At 42.1% G+C, this 15,698-nt stretch overlaps 1 protein-coding gene across 2 annotated transcripts in view; it reads left to right on the plus strand.

Moving 5' to 3' along the window:
• The window catches only part of LOC115377001 (phosphatidylinositol-binding clathrin assembly protein), a 136,688-nt gene that overhangs the window by 70,943 nt on the left and 50,047 nt on the right, over window positions 1-15,698 (plus strand). For both annotated transcript variants that reach the window (XM_030076852.1, XM_030076854.1), the window contains 3 exons: window positions 1,696-1,807; window positions 2,074-2,180; window positions 6,677-6,718. In XM_030076852.1, coding sequence (XP_029932712.1) covers window positions 1,696-1,807; window positions 2,074-2,180; window positions 6,677-6,718 — 261 coding nt within the window. The remainder of the gene's footprint in view (window positions 1-1,695; window positions 1,808-2,073; window positions 2,181-6,676; window positions 6,719-15,698) is intronic.

The following is a 15,698-nucleotide window of genomic DNA, read 5'->3' on the forward strand; positions in this document are numbered from 1 at the left end:
TTTGTCCCGGGCTACCTTTGGTCGCAGGACACTACGACCATCTTTGAATCTCTCTCTCAGTGCGATGTGGGACCGCCGTTTTGGAGCCACAACCAAAGACATCGCCACGTTTCTTCCACGTTGGTCATCTTTCGTCTGGGACAGCCCTAAATCATACAGTGTAGACCCGGCTTAAGGCACAGACGACTCCAGGAAAAGAAAAAGGCAGGAAAGAAGTCGTTGTGACGGATCCGAGGTCCACCACGACTCAGATCACAAGTGAATAGAGATGCATTTGAGACGCGTGGTAATTTTGGATGTGCATCTCGCCCACTGAGACAGATTTGACGCACATCTTGATAACGATGCAGTGTGTGCAGATACATTTTAAGTTGCAAGCCTATCGGTACAATCTGATCCAGCCCTGTCAGGATGCAACACGATGCAACGCAACGGTGTGAATCTTTATATTTTGATTCTAACAGTGTTGTGGTTCTGCTGTTAGTTTCCAGAAGAAATCCTGAGAGATTAAACAAAATCCAGTAACAGAGTGAGCGTCGGAGAGCGGAGGGGGACATTAAAGTGGCGTAAACATCTTCTCAGGAATCTCATTTGTTGGCAGTAAAGTATGAAAATCATTCAGCTGTCAACAAGCCACTGTTTCTAATGCATTTCTGCAGCGGGACGTCCTGTTCCGTATCATGATGCAGTTCCAATAAGAAGAGTGATGTTACTTGGGTGAATTTGATCACTTGTTATAAAATATTAGTCGAGAGCGAACTTTATACCTTAATGCAAGTAAGGAGACTTGCCAAAACGACAAGCCAAGCAGAGGCTCAGACAATGCAGCTATTTTTAGAGTAGCATCCTGTCATTTGACTGAAGTTACTAAAATGATTTGAAGTGACTCTGATTAAAACTTTACTGAGACTAAAATGTAAGAAAAATGACTAAAATCTGGCTAAAACAAAAAATATATATATATATATTTCAAGAAATGACTAAAACTGTAACTAAAATTCAAATATTTGTCAAAATTAACACTTCTTTCAACTCAAATTGTAAAATTAGAGCTGGGTTTTAGGACTGATTTCCCAAATTGATTCAATCCAAATTGATAATATCGCACTTTGATTTGATCCTGATATTAATTTGATTCCATATCGATCCTGTTTGCGATGTTTCAGTTACAAAAATTCAATCAGTCAAAAAGACAGATTGAGTTAATATTGAGTTACATTCTTACGGCAAGACTTCTCCATGTTCTGGATTTGTGTGTGTGTGTGTGTGTGTGTGTGTGTGTGTGTGTGTACAAAAACAGAAGAAAGGGGCTGGATGTGGAATGCTGAAATTGGTGGGTGCATTGTGGTTTGTGGCAGCGAGCTTCAGAGAGCGACAAAAATGGATGGTGTAGTTCTCACTGGTGTGTGTGTGTGTGTGTTTGTGTGTGTGTGTGTGTGTGTGTGTGTGTGTGTGTGTGTGTTTTCTCCCCGACACTAAACTGACAGTCACTCGGTGTGTGTTGATGTTCTTTCTTCACAGCGAGTGAGAGAGGTGCGGGGATTTTGGAAAAAAAACGAGATGTTATTTATTTTGAAGAGACACTGAAAGCTTTGGAACAGAGTGATAGAGATGTCTCCTCTCTCTCTCTCTCTCTCCCTCTCTCTCTCTCTCTGAATCCTCACTCTTGGCTCTCTCTCTTTCTCGCTCGCCCAGGCCAACCCCAACGAGCTGACCAACGGAGTGATCAACTCGGCCTTCATGCTGCTCTTCAAAGACTCCATCAGGCTGTTTGCCGCTTACAACGAAGGGGTCATCAACCTGCTGGGTAACACACACACACACATGCACACACACACACACACACACACACACACACACACACACACACACACACACAGTCTGGTTGTTAGCAGTGTGGTGGTTTTTGACGGGCTGTCATGTTGCTGATAAGCGGTTTGTCCTCGCTCCGTCATGCACTAAATGTTCCCTCCTTCCTTCCTTCCCTCCCTCCTTCCTTCCTTTCTTCCTTCCCTCCCTCCCTCCCTTCCTTCCTTCTTTCTTTCTTTCCTTCCTTCCTTGTTGTTTCCTCAGAGAAATACTTTGACATGAAGAAGAACCAGTGTAAAGACGCTCTGGACATCTACAAGAAGTTCCTCTACAGGATGACCAAGCTGTCCGAGTTCCTCAAAGTGGCCGAGGTACAAACACACACACACACACACACACACACACACACACACATACACACTGGGGATGTGATTTTTTTTGTTTTGTTTTGTTTTGTTTTTTTCTTTTACCCCAGAAACTTTCTTCCAGTTCTGCTTAATTTCCATGACCTTTTGCCCGTTTTTTGCATCCCTTATGCTCCCGATCACATCTCTTAAACACACACACACACACACACACACACACACACACACATGCTCAAACACCAGGGGCCTGTCGCGCCAGCTGTTCCTAAGTTAGCACCTAACCGAGTTGTAGCGCAAGTGGCTATTAAGTTGCTCCTCACACACGACTAAATATCAGTGTGTTGCCCCTCAAAGCGTCGCTGAAGCGTAACCCGGTGCCTCGCTGAGTGTTTGCTGCCGGCCGCGAGCGGGAGCAGCAGGTACAGTGGCACAACAATTTGATTTTATCAGCGAGCGTATCGACAGTGATGAAGCTCATCCTCATGCATCACAGAGTTCTTCCTTTAGACTATTTTCTCTAGAGGGAAGGCTTCTCATACATGTAGTCGTAACCTAATGTCGAAGGTTTGTCCCGTCGGCTTTTTACACGTCTTGACCGGGGGTGTTCGTCTCTAAAATGAAGCGTACCCGGTCCAGCGAACAACATTCACGATTCATTATCGCCATGATTTGCCAGCCTTTTCTCTTTCTAACCGGTGGAACTACTTTGTTTCTGTATCACTACGCAACGGCGTCTCCTCCCAGGTGTGTAAACAAACACACAGCAGCATAGCTAAAGACGTACTTTGGCATTTGGACTGTATGAATTGACTTTAAGAGGCAAAACTATCACTTTAATAGCGGTTAATCTCCAGTTTAGTCGAACTTGAAGCCCTGGGGAATGGTTCAGTGTTTGATTGCAACACCGACTTTCAGCTGAAGTGTTCGCCTGTTTGATACTACTAACTTTTTACAAAATGTAAGGATGCTGATTGGATTGTCCTCGGTAAACATAACATTATGGGTGACGCTTAATATAATAGCCAGCTGTTAACTAGCTATAGCCTAATTCACAAGTAGGTAAAATAAGTCCTGAGAGCCAAATCAGGCCCTTGGACATAAATCATGATTACTAGTTGAATCCAGCCCAACTTTTTGAATTTATGTTTGTATAAGAAACCAAATTGTTGTGTTTATTTCACAAAGATCCTGCGCAAAATGCCGTTTTTCTGACTTCTCCAGACTGAGACCAGATGTTGGACACCATTTTCTCCTCTGTACGTCCAGTGGCTCAGTCCCTGTGGGTAGCATTTCGTGTTAGCTTAGCATAAAGACTTGAAGTCTATGGGAGTCATTAGCCAAGCTTCGTCAAAGTGAAAAAAATAAACCTTACAGCAACTCTGAAGCTGTTTTATTTACATAGTATATCATGTGGATTTGAAATACATGTCTTGAATATAAAAAAAAAAAAAAAAGACGTTTTCAGAGAAGTTAATTTACGGTGGCTCTTCCTCTACCTTCAGCGGTGCGTGGATCACCGCGGTAAATATGGATACATTTGTTTAGCGGTTACATTTCCACCATCTGACCTCCCCTGAACCAACTTGTGTGTATTTCAAATCCACATGCTGCTGGAAGGGTTTGTTTTTTCACTTTGACAGAGCCAGGCTAACGACTCCCATAGACTTCAAGTGTTTATGCTAAGCTAACACGCGATGCCACCCACAGACACAGCACCACCGGACATACAGAAGCAAGAACGGTATCGAACATCTTGTCTCAGCCTGGGGAAGTCAGAAAAGTTTATAAAAAAAAGCATGGTTTGAGCAAATTTAGCTGTCAGGTGCGAGTAGACGCCACTAAACGGTTAACTTTCCGTCCCGACTGTTTTACAGCAGGTGAGAACTTGAGAACAGCCGGTGCAGCTCGTCCGCTCCGACGGCAGCCACGTCTCCGCCCACGGTTTCTGTCTGCTGACGAAGCCTCATGCCAAGGCCAGACAGGAATACCTGACTTAGCCTGGCTGCCCCACATTTGGCGTGCACACACACACACACACACACACACACACACACACACACACACACACCAAAAATATCCCCAAGATGGAGGATGTGGTTAGGCGCTCTGTTAGCTCCGCTCCCCGCTCCCCTCCATCCGATCCTTTCTTCTCCCTTCCTCTTCCCTCTCTCCTTGACAAAGATGGATACTCATGCGGCTTTCCTTCGCCCAAGTTCCCACACATCACCTCCTTTTTTCCCCCCTCTTCTCTCTCTCTCTACTTCCTCTCTTCCTCCTTCATTCTTTTTTTTTTTGTTTTGTTTTTTAATCCAGCAGACCCCGGCACACAGCGCTAATCAGCCGCTGTCGGGCTGCATCGGTGTTTTTTTTTTTTTTCTGGTTCTGCGTTAATGCACATTCACACAAATGATCCCAGTGAAGTTCCTTTTGTCTTCTTTTAATTAGGTTTTAAGGAGCTCCCTGGACGATTAACGGGTTTGCTTCCCAGATATGGAAAGAATAAAATAAAATAAAATATAATATAATAAATAGCTCATTTTAAGAACACAGATGCATTGAGTGTACAAAATATCAGACGCAGCCTCCTAATAATGAGCTGCAGCTTTCTTTTCTCACAGTCCACGTCTCTGTTTTGCATGTAGGCTTCAAAGTACCCATCACTGCATGTGTTTTAAACCTCATATTCCCCTCAGTTTCCGTCGCTCCAGTGTCAATAAAAAGCTTTTCAGTCACTTCACTATACAGCCGCTTACTTGTTGTTTAGCTTGGGTCGGGCTTTCACCGTAAATCAGCCGTAAAGGGAGCCAAAGCACGTCTCTGGCAACATATTGACTGGAGCTGCTGTTATGAAATATGTAATTCAGTTTGTAAATTTCACTTTTTCCAATACCTGGCAGCGCTCCGTGTTTGTGGTGCATGTCGACGGGCCGCTGAAGCCGAAGACGAGAGAAGAAAAGAAGGTCTTAGCTCATTTCGTGCCGAGCTGCGGTTAACCGTCATTGTCATTTTTGATTAATCTATCAATTATTCTTTTTTAATTAATCCTTTCACCTGTAAAATATTAAATGACAAGTGCCCTAGTACGTTCCCACAGCTCAAACTGAAGTTTTCAAACTGCATACTTAATAAAATAAACTCATCTATACTTTTTCTTTTTTTACCAGACATATGATTTGTGTTATTTACCTGACATGTTTCGCCGTTTGACATCCGCCTTCATCAGTGTCACAAATAATATGTCTGGTAAAAAAAGAAAAACTATAGATGATCTTAGTAAGAGAAGACATGATAAACTTAATCCAATAATAAAATAAACGTCGGCCCACAGTGTCGCACGTCTGACTGCCCTGGTGCTCAGTGTTGCTATGGATACAGCATCCTGTATCTATGGCGACACAGGAGTGCATGATGTCAAGCAAAACTACAAAATCCCAAGTTTTTAGCGGATGAAACCTGTATAGTTAATCTGATTATTATTTTGGCTAAATATTATATAAATAAAATGATTCGGCTTAACAAATTACCCTACTTTTGCTTTTTTAAAGAGTCAGATTTTAATTCTTATTTGACTGTTGTTGAAAATTTAAATCTCAGAAATCACAAATTGGCAAAAATGTTTAAATTATTTCGACGATTTAAAATTTCTCCAATGCATCTTTACTTTTTTCCCCCCGTCCTTTCCCTACATAATTCATTTTTATATTATTAATTTATTTATTTATTTTTCAAGAAAAGTAGATGTAACATGTACTTCATGTAAACCTACTTAACTTGAATTTATTCAAATAAAGGTAAAATTTAAAAAAAATTAATAATTCTCAAAATTGCAAAGGAAGGCGGTTGTAATATTTTGTACACTCACTCTGTAATATTCCTATGATAATGTGGATTTTAACGAGTATTAATAAACCCCAACAACTCTCTTCTAAAGCCTGAAAGCAGAAAAAAAAAGTCAAATGTTTTTCGGAGCTCCTGTCAGCTGAATATGTAGGGTTTATTGATTTATTGATTTATTGATTAATTGATCTATTGATTTCATGATGAGCTGTTGTGACGCCTGCAGTTCGTCCGGGTCAGATGTTTTTTTTATCTGTTCCCACCAACACTCTCCGTGTCACCTCCAAGTCTGAGCCTCCACATGCGGCTCTGGTGTATGATTTTTTTTTACGTGTGTGTCCGTGTCGGCACGTCACCATCCTCCATCCGTCATCATCGTCATCCCGCGTGAGGATTGGTCGGTTTGGTTTACTTGTTTATTTCTGTTGTCGTTTGTGTTGACTCTGCCACTGCATGAAGTAATGACTCCCTTGTTTTTGTTTTCCTCCTTTTCTCATCTTTTTTCTTTGGTTTGTTTTTCTTTTCTTTTTTTCTTTTTTTTCTTTTTCTTCTGAACCCCCGACCCTCTGGTTTCTTTTCCCCCCACCATTTCCCCCCACTTTTTTTTTTTTTTTATTATCCCTTTTTATTTTGTTTTGTTTTTGTTTGTTTGTTTGTGACGACAGCAAGTTGGAATAGATCAGGGTGACATCCCAGATCTCTCACAGGTCAGTGTACATCTCACCTCTCACACAAAGTTTCTCCTCTTTTTCTTTCTTTGTTTCTGTCTTTATTTGTTGTCTTTTTTCTTTCTTTATTTGTTTATTTGTTGCGGTCTGTCTTGGTTCTGTCTTTCCTTTCTCAGTTTGGATATTTGTTTGTTTCCTATTTTGTTTATTTGTTGTGTTTTTCCTTTCTTCCTTTTAGTCTTTCTTCTCTTGATTTCATTAGTTTTTCTTTCTTTCTGTCTTTTCAGAGTGTCTACAGGTCCTTAAATAGTCTTAAAATGTCTCAAATTCCGTTTTTACAAATTTTAGGTCTTAAAAGTCAGTACAAACTCTTAAATTTGACATTGTGAGACCTTAAGACGTAGATTAACCCTAACCCAAATTTCGTTGTACTTGTGACAGTGACAATAAAGATCTATTCTATTGTCTATACTTTTTATACTTACCTGTCAAACTAATCATCAGAAAGAAATCCTACAAAATCCTTAATGCTTACCTGTGAAGCTCTATGGGAAAAAAAAATATTTGAACAGATTTATTAAAACACCACCTAAAGGTATGATGTCATATGAGGGTCACTGCAGGGAGAAAAAATATTTCTCAGCCAGGGGAGGGGAGATAATATCCTGAGAAAAAAAATCTTGTAAATTTGCGACAAAAGTCAGCTATCCTCTGAGATTAAAGTGGTAAATTTATATATATATATATATATATATATATAAAAAAGTGCACATTTTTGAGAAGAAAACTTGAAAACACTGAAATTATAAAGTCACAAATTTGCAAAAAAAAAAATTTAGAAATTATTTTTCTTATACTTTCTTATCCTCTTCTAATTCTAAAGGAGCCACATGTGCTGCCTCTGCTGCTGCTCGCCGTGCATCAGGCCTCATCAGATTCTACTCTGCGACGGGATTCAGTATCAAGGAAATCCTGCTGATTTGAGCCCAGATTCACAAGATTGTTTTCTTCTGAATCGGCCCGAGTCACGGCAACGTGTCTTCAGAGTCCAGATGCTGAGGAGGAGGTTGTGATTCTGGGCTCAGACCAGCAGGATTTCCTTCTGACTGAATCCCACAGGAGAAGGGGGAAAAAAAATTCTCGCAAATTTGTGACATTATAATCTCAGAATTTTCATTTTTTTCCCCCTCATAAATTTATGACTTTAATCTCAGAATTTCTGTTTTTTTCTCACAAATTTGTGACTTTATAATTTTACAATTTTTTATTTTTTCTTATAAATTTGTGAGTTTTTTCCTTGGAATTTTACGTCTTTAGTCTCTGAGAATATCCGAGGCTTTTCGCTGTAAATTTACGACTTTAGTCTCAAAATATTGAGTTTTATTCCCAGAATATTTCCCCCCTCACCCTGGCTGTGTATTTTTTTCCCCTCCCCACAGTGACCCTGGTACGCCGTCATACCAAAGGGCACTTACAGCACTTTTAAAAACATTTCACAGAGCCATCAGGTTCATAAAAACCACGTTCCTACCTAAAAGTTTCCTCTGCACTCGATCACAAACATGAGATTTACCTTTAGACTTGAAATGTTGATATTTATAAGAGCGTAATATTTAACCCTATGAAACCTGTAGACACCCTGCTTTCTTTCTTTCCTTTCTTCTCTCTTTCTTTCTCTGCCTTTATTGCAGCACTACATGCTTCCATCGCTCCATTCATCCTTTTATCCATCGATTGGGCGCCTCAGTTCACTCCTCCATGTAGCTGTGCTCTCCCTTTACCACTCGTTCCCTCTTTTCTTAACTTTCTTCCTCTCTCTCGCTCTCTCTCTCTCTCCGCTCACCGCATTTTACTGTAAACACACCATCTCGTCTAACCTGATCTTACTGTTGAAATCTTGGGCAACTCCCGTCTGAGTGGATTGATTTTTTATTTATTTTTTTTAATTTGATTTTTTTTTTTTGCTCTCCTCCCTCCTCTTTCATTTCTTAATGCTTGTTCCAGATCCAACTCAGGCTCGCAGTGTTTGAGCAATGAACTTAGGCCTTGAGTGCACAATAACAACGGTAATTATAACAACAGAGTGTTTGAAATGCAAGATCGCCTCGCTGCGGGGGAGCCGACTGCGTGAATTCTTGAAACTGCCAAGGATGAAGTCGCCTTCCCTCCTCGGCCTCATTTTGAATTCAAGGGAATCGCTTTAGAAAAAGAAAAGAAAAAAAAAACAAAACAGCACTTAAGTACGGGTTTTCATGCATCTGATGTTTTGAGGGAGGACTCTTAATGTGGACTGTGGGCTTCCCCCTGGTCTGAATCTGGAAATTAGCTCGCACACAAAAGAAAGATTTTCTAATTGAATCCTCCAAACAAAGAGCCATTTAAAAAAATCCGGTTTTGAAAAAGTCGGATGATTCGTGCTGTCAAATGAATGACAGCGTGTTCTGTATGGTTGCAGTTAAGATTGCTGCACTATTTTTCAACCCGGGCCTCATCTAAATGTTTTTCATTATTTATAATTGTATACAGCACACACACACTCAGTCGAATGTGGTGAAAAAAACATGAAAAACAACCTGATAAATTTATGTTTTTCAAAACAGGAAGCTCAGAGTACAATCAGATGTTTTCAGATGTTGCAGATGATTTGTCGGTTGCGGTTTCTAAAAAAGTTGGCGCCTCCTCCCCTGGCTAAACGAACCGCCGGCAGCCCGTTTTTGTTTCCTAGGATGGTGACGGAATGAAATGACCATCCAAAACGACCAGGCCACAGATTCACTCTCATTGTGGAATGAGCTTTATCCAATCAGCGTTTCTCCTCACTAGATTTGCGTGATTTTTGTTGCTTCCTATTGGATGTTGTGCTGGATCTGGCACTGTGCTGCGCTGTGATTGGCTGGGTTAGGGGTTAGCCCACAGGCCGACACCCAGAAGAATCCCCAGCAAAACGAGAAAACGCTAGTAGATAGATAGATAGATGGATAGATACTTTATTCATCCTGAAGGAAATTCACAGTTTTCAGCAGTATCCACAGAGTACAAGATTAAATAAATAAAAATAAAAAAAAAGAATAAAAGATGACACTAGAGATCTAAAGATCTAAGTACCCAATGTGCAAAAAACAATGTGCAAAAAAACAAAAAAACAGTGCATAGATGTATACAATGTGCATAGATGTGGGCAATGTGCAAATTTACAGTATAAATTTAGTGGCCTAAAAGCGGTAATTTAGAGGGATTATTTATGTATGAGTCTATAGATTTTTTTTTTTGTTTGTTTGTTTTAGCAAGAATATCCAACTCATTCTGCCTTTAAATCCAATGAGAAGCTGCAGTTTCTCAAAAAAACAAAGAAATCACTGAGGTTGTCATGCACCGTTACAAATACTGGGACCCCAGAGCTGGCATGTGGTGTCTGGAGCCTCTGCGATGTTTTAAAACCGTAGGCCTACAGCTGTTTCCTCCGAACACGTCGTCCAAGCCGGTCCCACCTCCCTCACCTTATGAAACTGGTCGTGAACCGGTCCCGCTTGCCTGCTCGCTCACCAAGCTGAGAAACCAGCAGCGCTCCCGGGCTGAAATAGTCGCAGCTCCAGGACAGCGGATGGGCGGTGCAATGTCAGCCACTCTGGAAATGACATCAAACACAACACAGGCTTGACGGTTTTTGTCTGTGTTGAGGTTTGTGTCGCTAACGTTATCTCGCAAGCTCCACTAAAACCCTTTACCGCTAACATTAACGTTCACTAATACAAACTGCAGGCCTTTCAAAAGCTAATAAATGGGTGCATGCTGTCTTAACTAAAACTGTCTGCCTGGTGTAGTCATGGTATCTTCGCTAGGTTTGTCCCTTTGTGTCTCCGTAGGACACAGCAGGCAGGAGACAGTAGTGGCTTTCCTGGGAGTTTATTCACAAGTTTGTTTTACAGTGTCTTGACAGAAATTGATCACTGTAGCTTTTAAAAAGGTCTGGGTTGAAAAATGAGTGAACCCGTCTTTAAAAGAAAGTGGAGGTTGTGTCCTTTCAGATAATATGTATTATGATGCTGTGCTACCCCATTACTGCTGACTGCTGGAGATTTACCCAAGATTATTTAAAGGAATACCCCAAAATACCCTTTTTCTGATCTACCCAGGCTGAGACAAGATGTTTGACACCATCCTCACCTCTGTACGTCCAGCGGTCCAGTTCCTGCGGGTAGTGTTTTGTGTTAGCTTAGCATAAAGACTTGAAGTCTATGGGAGTCATTAGCCTAGCCTCGTGAAAGTGAAAAAACAAACCTTACAGCAACTCTGAAGCTGTTTTATTTACACAGCGGATCATGTGAATTTGAAATACACATCTTGGAATCAAATCTGTATCACCATCGGGTTTATTTTTATTTTTTGATAGATCTAGGCTAACGACTCCCATAGACTTCAAGTCTTTATGCTAAGCTAACACAAACTGCTTCCCATAAGAACCGAACCACTGGACGTACAGAGGCAGAAATGGTATCAAATCAGTCTGGGTACGTCAGAAAAAGGGCTGTTTTGCCCAAAACAGTTGGGTTAGTTGTGGTAGGATGACTAGCAACTATGCCAGGCAAGAAATGTTACTATTGGACTAGATTTCACCTCACCGCACAGTCTCATGGGAAATCCCACACCGCAAAGAAGCCGGTTTGTTTCCTTAAAATGTATCTGACCAAATCAGTGAGCCTCCCTCGCCTGTGCTCTGTGCCTCCTGCTGTATCACGCCCGTCCCACGTGGCCGCACTTCTTAAAAAAATGCATCCTGACTGTGATTCTTCCACGCGAATGAGGCAGATCTGCGGGACGTGGGACTGAAAACCTGCCAACTTTGGTGCTCGGCTGCACTGAAAAAAAAAAAAAACACACACACAGCACTCACACACACATAAAGCTGAAGGTTTCCCCATCCTCAGCGGCACATGAACTTCATCGATTATTAAAAGCGGTGACACGGAGCGAGGCCGGGGCTCGAGCGGCTGAGATCGGCCGAAAGTGTGTCGCCTCTCCGTTCGCCTAATTTTCAGCTTCTGTTCTCTTCCTCCCCTCCTGTCCGGTGGCAGACAACAAAAGGATCTTACATTGTAGGTGGTGGGTTGCACACTGCACTGCTCAACCCCAACACACACACCTACCCCTCCCTGCATGGGCATCGTACCTGCTAATGTGTGTGTCTCACAGTCACACACACACACTCCGTAGCATGCTCACATACACTGATTGTGCTTTTTATTGCAGCGTGAGGTGAATGTCCTTAGTCATTGCTGCTTTGATTTATTGATTCTGATCTGTGTGTGTCTGTGTGTGTGTGTGTGTGTGTGTAGGTTTTGTAGCCTCAGATGGCTTTCTTGCTGCACACACACACACACATGCACACACACAGGGTGGTGGCATGACAAGCGAAAGGCCGTGAAAGCTCATGAATAGAAAATGAGACGTCAGCCCTCCTTCCCTTCCTCTGCCATCATGAAAGAATTCCCGCACCGGATTTTGCCCCCCCCTCATTTGAACCCCCCCCCCCCCCCCCCCCCCCCCCCACCGTTTCCTCAGACGTCATCTATTTCATCTGTGTCACGCACGACATCACCGCTTTTACATATTTTGTGGGAATGAATGACCCCGACTTGCTTGTGTGATCGTTAGAAAAAGAAAAGAGAAAACAGGAGGGCTCTCTCTCTCTCTCTCTCTCTCTCTCTCTCTCTCTCTCTCTCTCTCTCTCTCTCTCTCTCTCTCTCTCTCTCTCTCTCTCTCTTTCTGTCTCTGCAGGGAGACGAAAGGCAGAGATTTTGGATCCTCTCCCCCCCACACACACACACACACACTCTCTTCTTCTTTTTTTTTCCTCCTCTTGTCTTGTTCTCTCTGTGATAATTTGTCTCACCCTGCGTCTCCGTGGCTACTAAAGTTAGTGCTGTCACTATGGAAACGTCTTCAGATATGAGGGAGATAGACTTGCAAGATGCCGGCTTGACAAGAGGCAGGGAGGCGTGAGACGAGGAGGAGAGGCAGGCGCCCCGCTGGGTCTGTGTTGTGTGTGTGTGTGTGTGTGTGTGTGTGTGTGTCAGAGCTGATGTCGACGAGGTAGACGCGAGCTCTGCCAGATACCTTTTCAGATCCGGTGACAGTTAAATGCGGTCTCTCTCTCTCTGCGAGTTGCTGTTTCTTTAACGGCGAGGCAACAATTTGGCACGAACGCACCGCCCAGCCAGCCACAAGGAAGCCAGAGTATGTGTGTGTGTGTGTGTGTGTGTGTGTGTGTGCGTGCCTGTCTTCACTCTTACTGACAGCAGCGCCTGCATTCCTGTGGACGGAGAGAAAGACGTGACGTTGTAATATTTTCACGTCGGAGGAATTTCCTCTCCGGCTGAATTAAGCTCCAAACATCAGTTGCAGAGCTGAACTTTTCCTTTTTCTCAGGGTTAAGCAACTTGAAATTGCGCAAGCGTGCCAGCCAGGCATCCGTCACACACACACACACACACACACACACACACACACACACACACTGAACCGCCGCTTCCCATCGTTGCAGAGCCTGAATGATGCACCTTATGCGCTTGAAAGAAACCATCCACTTTAACAAGTCATTTTCAGTGTTAGAATCTTGTCTTTCTTAATACACACACACACACACACACACACAAAATAATAATAATCTGCCTCTGGGATGAGATAATCCCCAAGAATAAATCTGCTGAAACAAGGCAGATCAGCAAAGAAAAGACAATGACGCTGGATTCGAGGGAAATTCTGGAAACAAGTTGATTAGCAAGTGGGATTAAGTGGGATCATCCCACAGGCAGATTATTTTTACCTGTGAAAACAAGATGTAAACACCTGACACGGGCGTGAAAAGGCCTCAAATCCTTAACTAAAGCAGAAGTACTGATACTGTAATATAGAAATACACTAGTACAAGCTAAAACCCTGCATTTAAAAGGCTCCTTCTGTAAAAGTGAACTGGTATTATTAATACAATGTAGTTCAGTGTTTCACAGAGTTAGATTATAATGCATTCACCTTTAAGAAGTCATGCATTTCAATGCATTGAAAATCTTCCCCTGCAAAGTAACCAGCAGCTCCAGCCCTCAGATAAATTGCAGTGCGGTGAATTAAATTAAAAAAAAAAAAAAAAAGTACAAGATTTGCCTCTGTGATGTGGTGGAGGGAAAAAGTAAAAGAAGAAAGTGGCATTGAAAAGTCATAATCACCATCAGAAGCTGGGAGCCGGGCTGGAGAGCGGGACTGAGACACTTCACACCTCGGCGAGTGCGAACACGAAGCTGAACTCTGCTCGGCTCCACTCTGTGTTTGCCGTCGTAGCGTAGCAACAATCCCCAGGCAGCCTGTTCACTCGCTGCACTCGCTTTCTCAACACCTTCTGTCTTCATCGCTGCCTTTTTGGCAACTTCTGTAGCTCTAAACCAGGCTTGTTGTTTTATTATTATTATTTTTTTTTTTTTTTAAGGATTGTCTTGTTCCAACCCCCCATGTTAACTCAATTAGAGAGTGCATTGATGAAATATGCGCAGGTCTCTCTTGAAAATGAAATCTTGATCTCAGTGGGACTCACCTGGTTAAATAAAGGTTATAATGATAATAATAATAATAAAAATGATAATCAAGCTGTAGACCCCCCATTTGAGGTCATTTTTCTCCTGTGGGTTCCGATCCAAAAAGATATTTAGGTTATTTAGGTATGAAATTGTTTGTATGACACGTAGATTCAAAAAGGCATGACTAAAATGAAATGTTAAAAAACACACCAAACCAATTTCCAGTTCCTTCTCAAAGCCCCTAAGAGGTCTCCCTGGGGGGCCTGGACTCTATTTATTTATTTATTCAGTTATTTATTTATTTATTTTTTGAGGCCAAGACCCATATCGGATAGCTTCCCTCCCATAACATTCAATACTACTACTACCACTACCGCTACCACTACTACTACCATTACTACTAGTAATGCTGATAATAACACTAATAATGTAATAATAATAATAATAATAATGATAATAATAATATTACTATATTTATATAGCACCTTTCATACAAGAGGTCTAGCTCAAAATGCTTTACAATAAAATATAAAATCAGTAATATGAAAACAGGCAGTTAAAACAAGTGGAGGTGGCAAAACAAATGTCAAAAAGATACATATGAAAGATGGACATAAAACCAATTGCTGTGTCTCAAATCGCGCACTTCCAGTGCACTGTCTGTAAGTACACTTAGCTGACAGTACACTTAACGGCACAGTGCGCGAATTTTGACAGAGAAGGGTGTCTCAATTGCCGCACTTCCCGTTGTGCACTTACCGGAAATGACGATCGCCACAGTCGGCATCAGGCGAGCCGACCGCGGCACCGGCCGCTCACCTGTCAGATCCGGCAGACCCGACCGGGTGGGCGCGGTACCAGCCGGAGCCGCGGCCGGCCCGCCTGATGCAGACCGGAGCCACGGCCGGCTTTGGTTTTCGGCGGTAAAGTTACCCAGAAGCAGACGTGTACACATCCTATCTTCAAAATAAAAGCATCACCACTGCTTCGAAGGTATTAGAGTTTTATTTTTGTAAACAACCGGAAGTGACTGTACTTTGCACAATCGCTAGCTTCAGAGTTATCCGAAAACGTCAAAGCAATTTTCAAAACAGATGTTATTTGGACAAACTGACCACATATTTGGTATCTATGTAGTTACTTTCTCGCCTGAAAAAAAATTAAAACTTAATAAAGTGACATATTAACAGTCGTAAAACGAAAAGTCAACTCAGCTTTTTTAGGTAGCTCCTTCCGGTCAGTGGTGCCGTGAGGGTGAGAAGTGTCCATCGCTCCACACTCAACTTTGTGACCGTTTTGAGTGTACATCCGGGTAATTTGCAGTGCACTGCATTTTGTTAGTATTTTCAGTGTGAACGCACTTATGCACTCAAAATACTAAGTGTAAGTGCAGAAGTGCGCGATTTGAGACACAGCACAAGTAAGACATAAAAATGTAAAGCAGAGGAGGAAGT

This window comes from Myripristis murdjan, chromosome 18 (genome assembly GCF_902150065.1).
Source record: "Myripristis murdjan chromosome 18, fMyrMur1.1, whole genome shotgun sequence".
In the NCBI taxonomy this organism is placed as follows: Eukaryota; Metazoa; Chordata; class Actinopteri; order Holocentriformes; family Holocentridae; genus Myripristis; species Myripristis murdjan.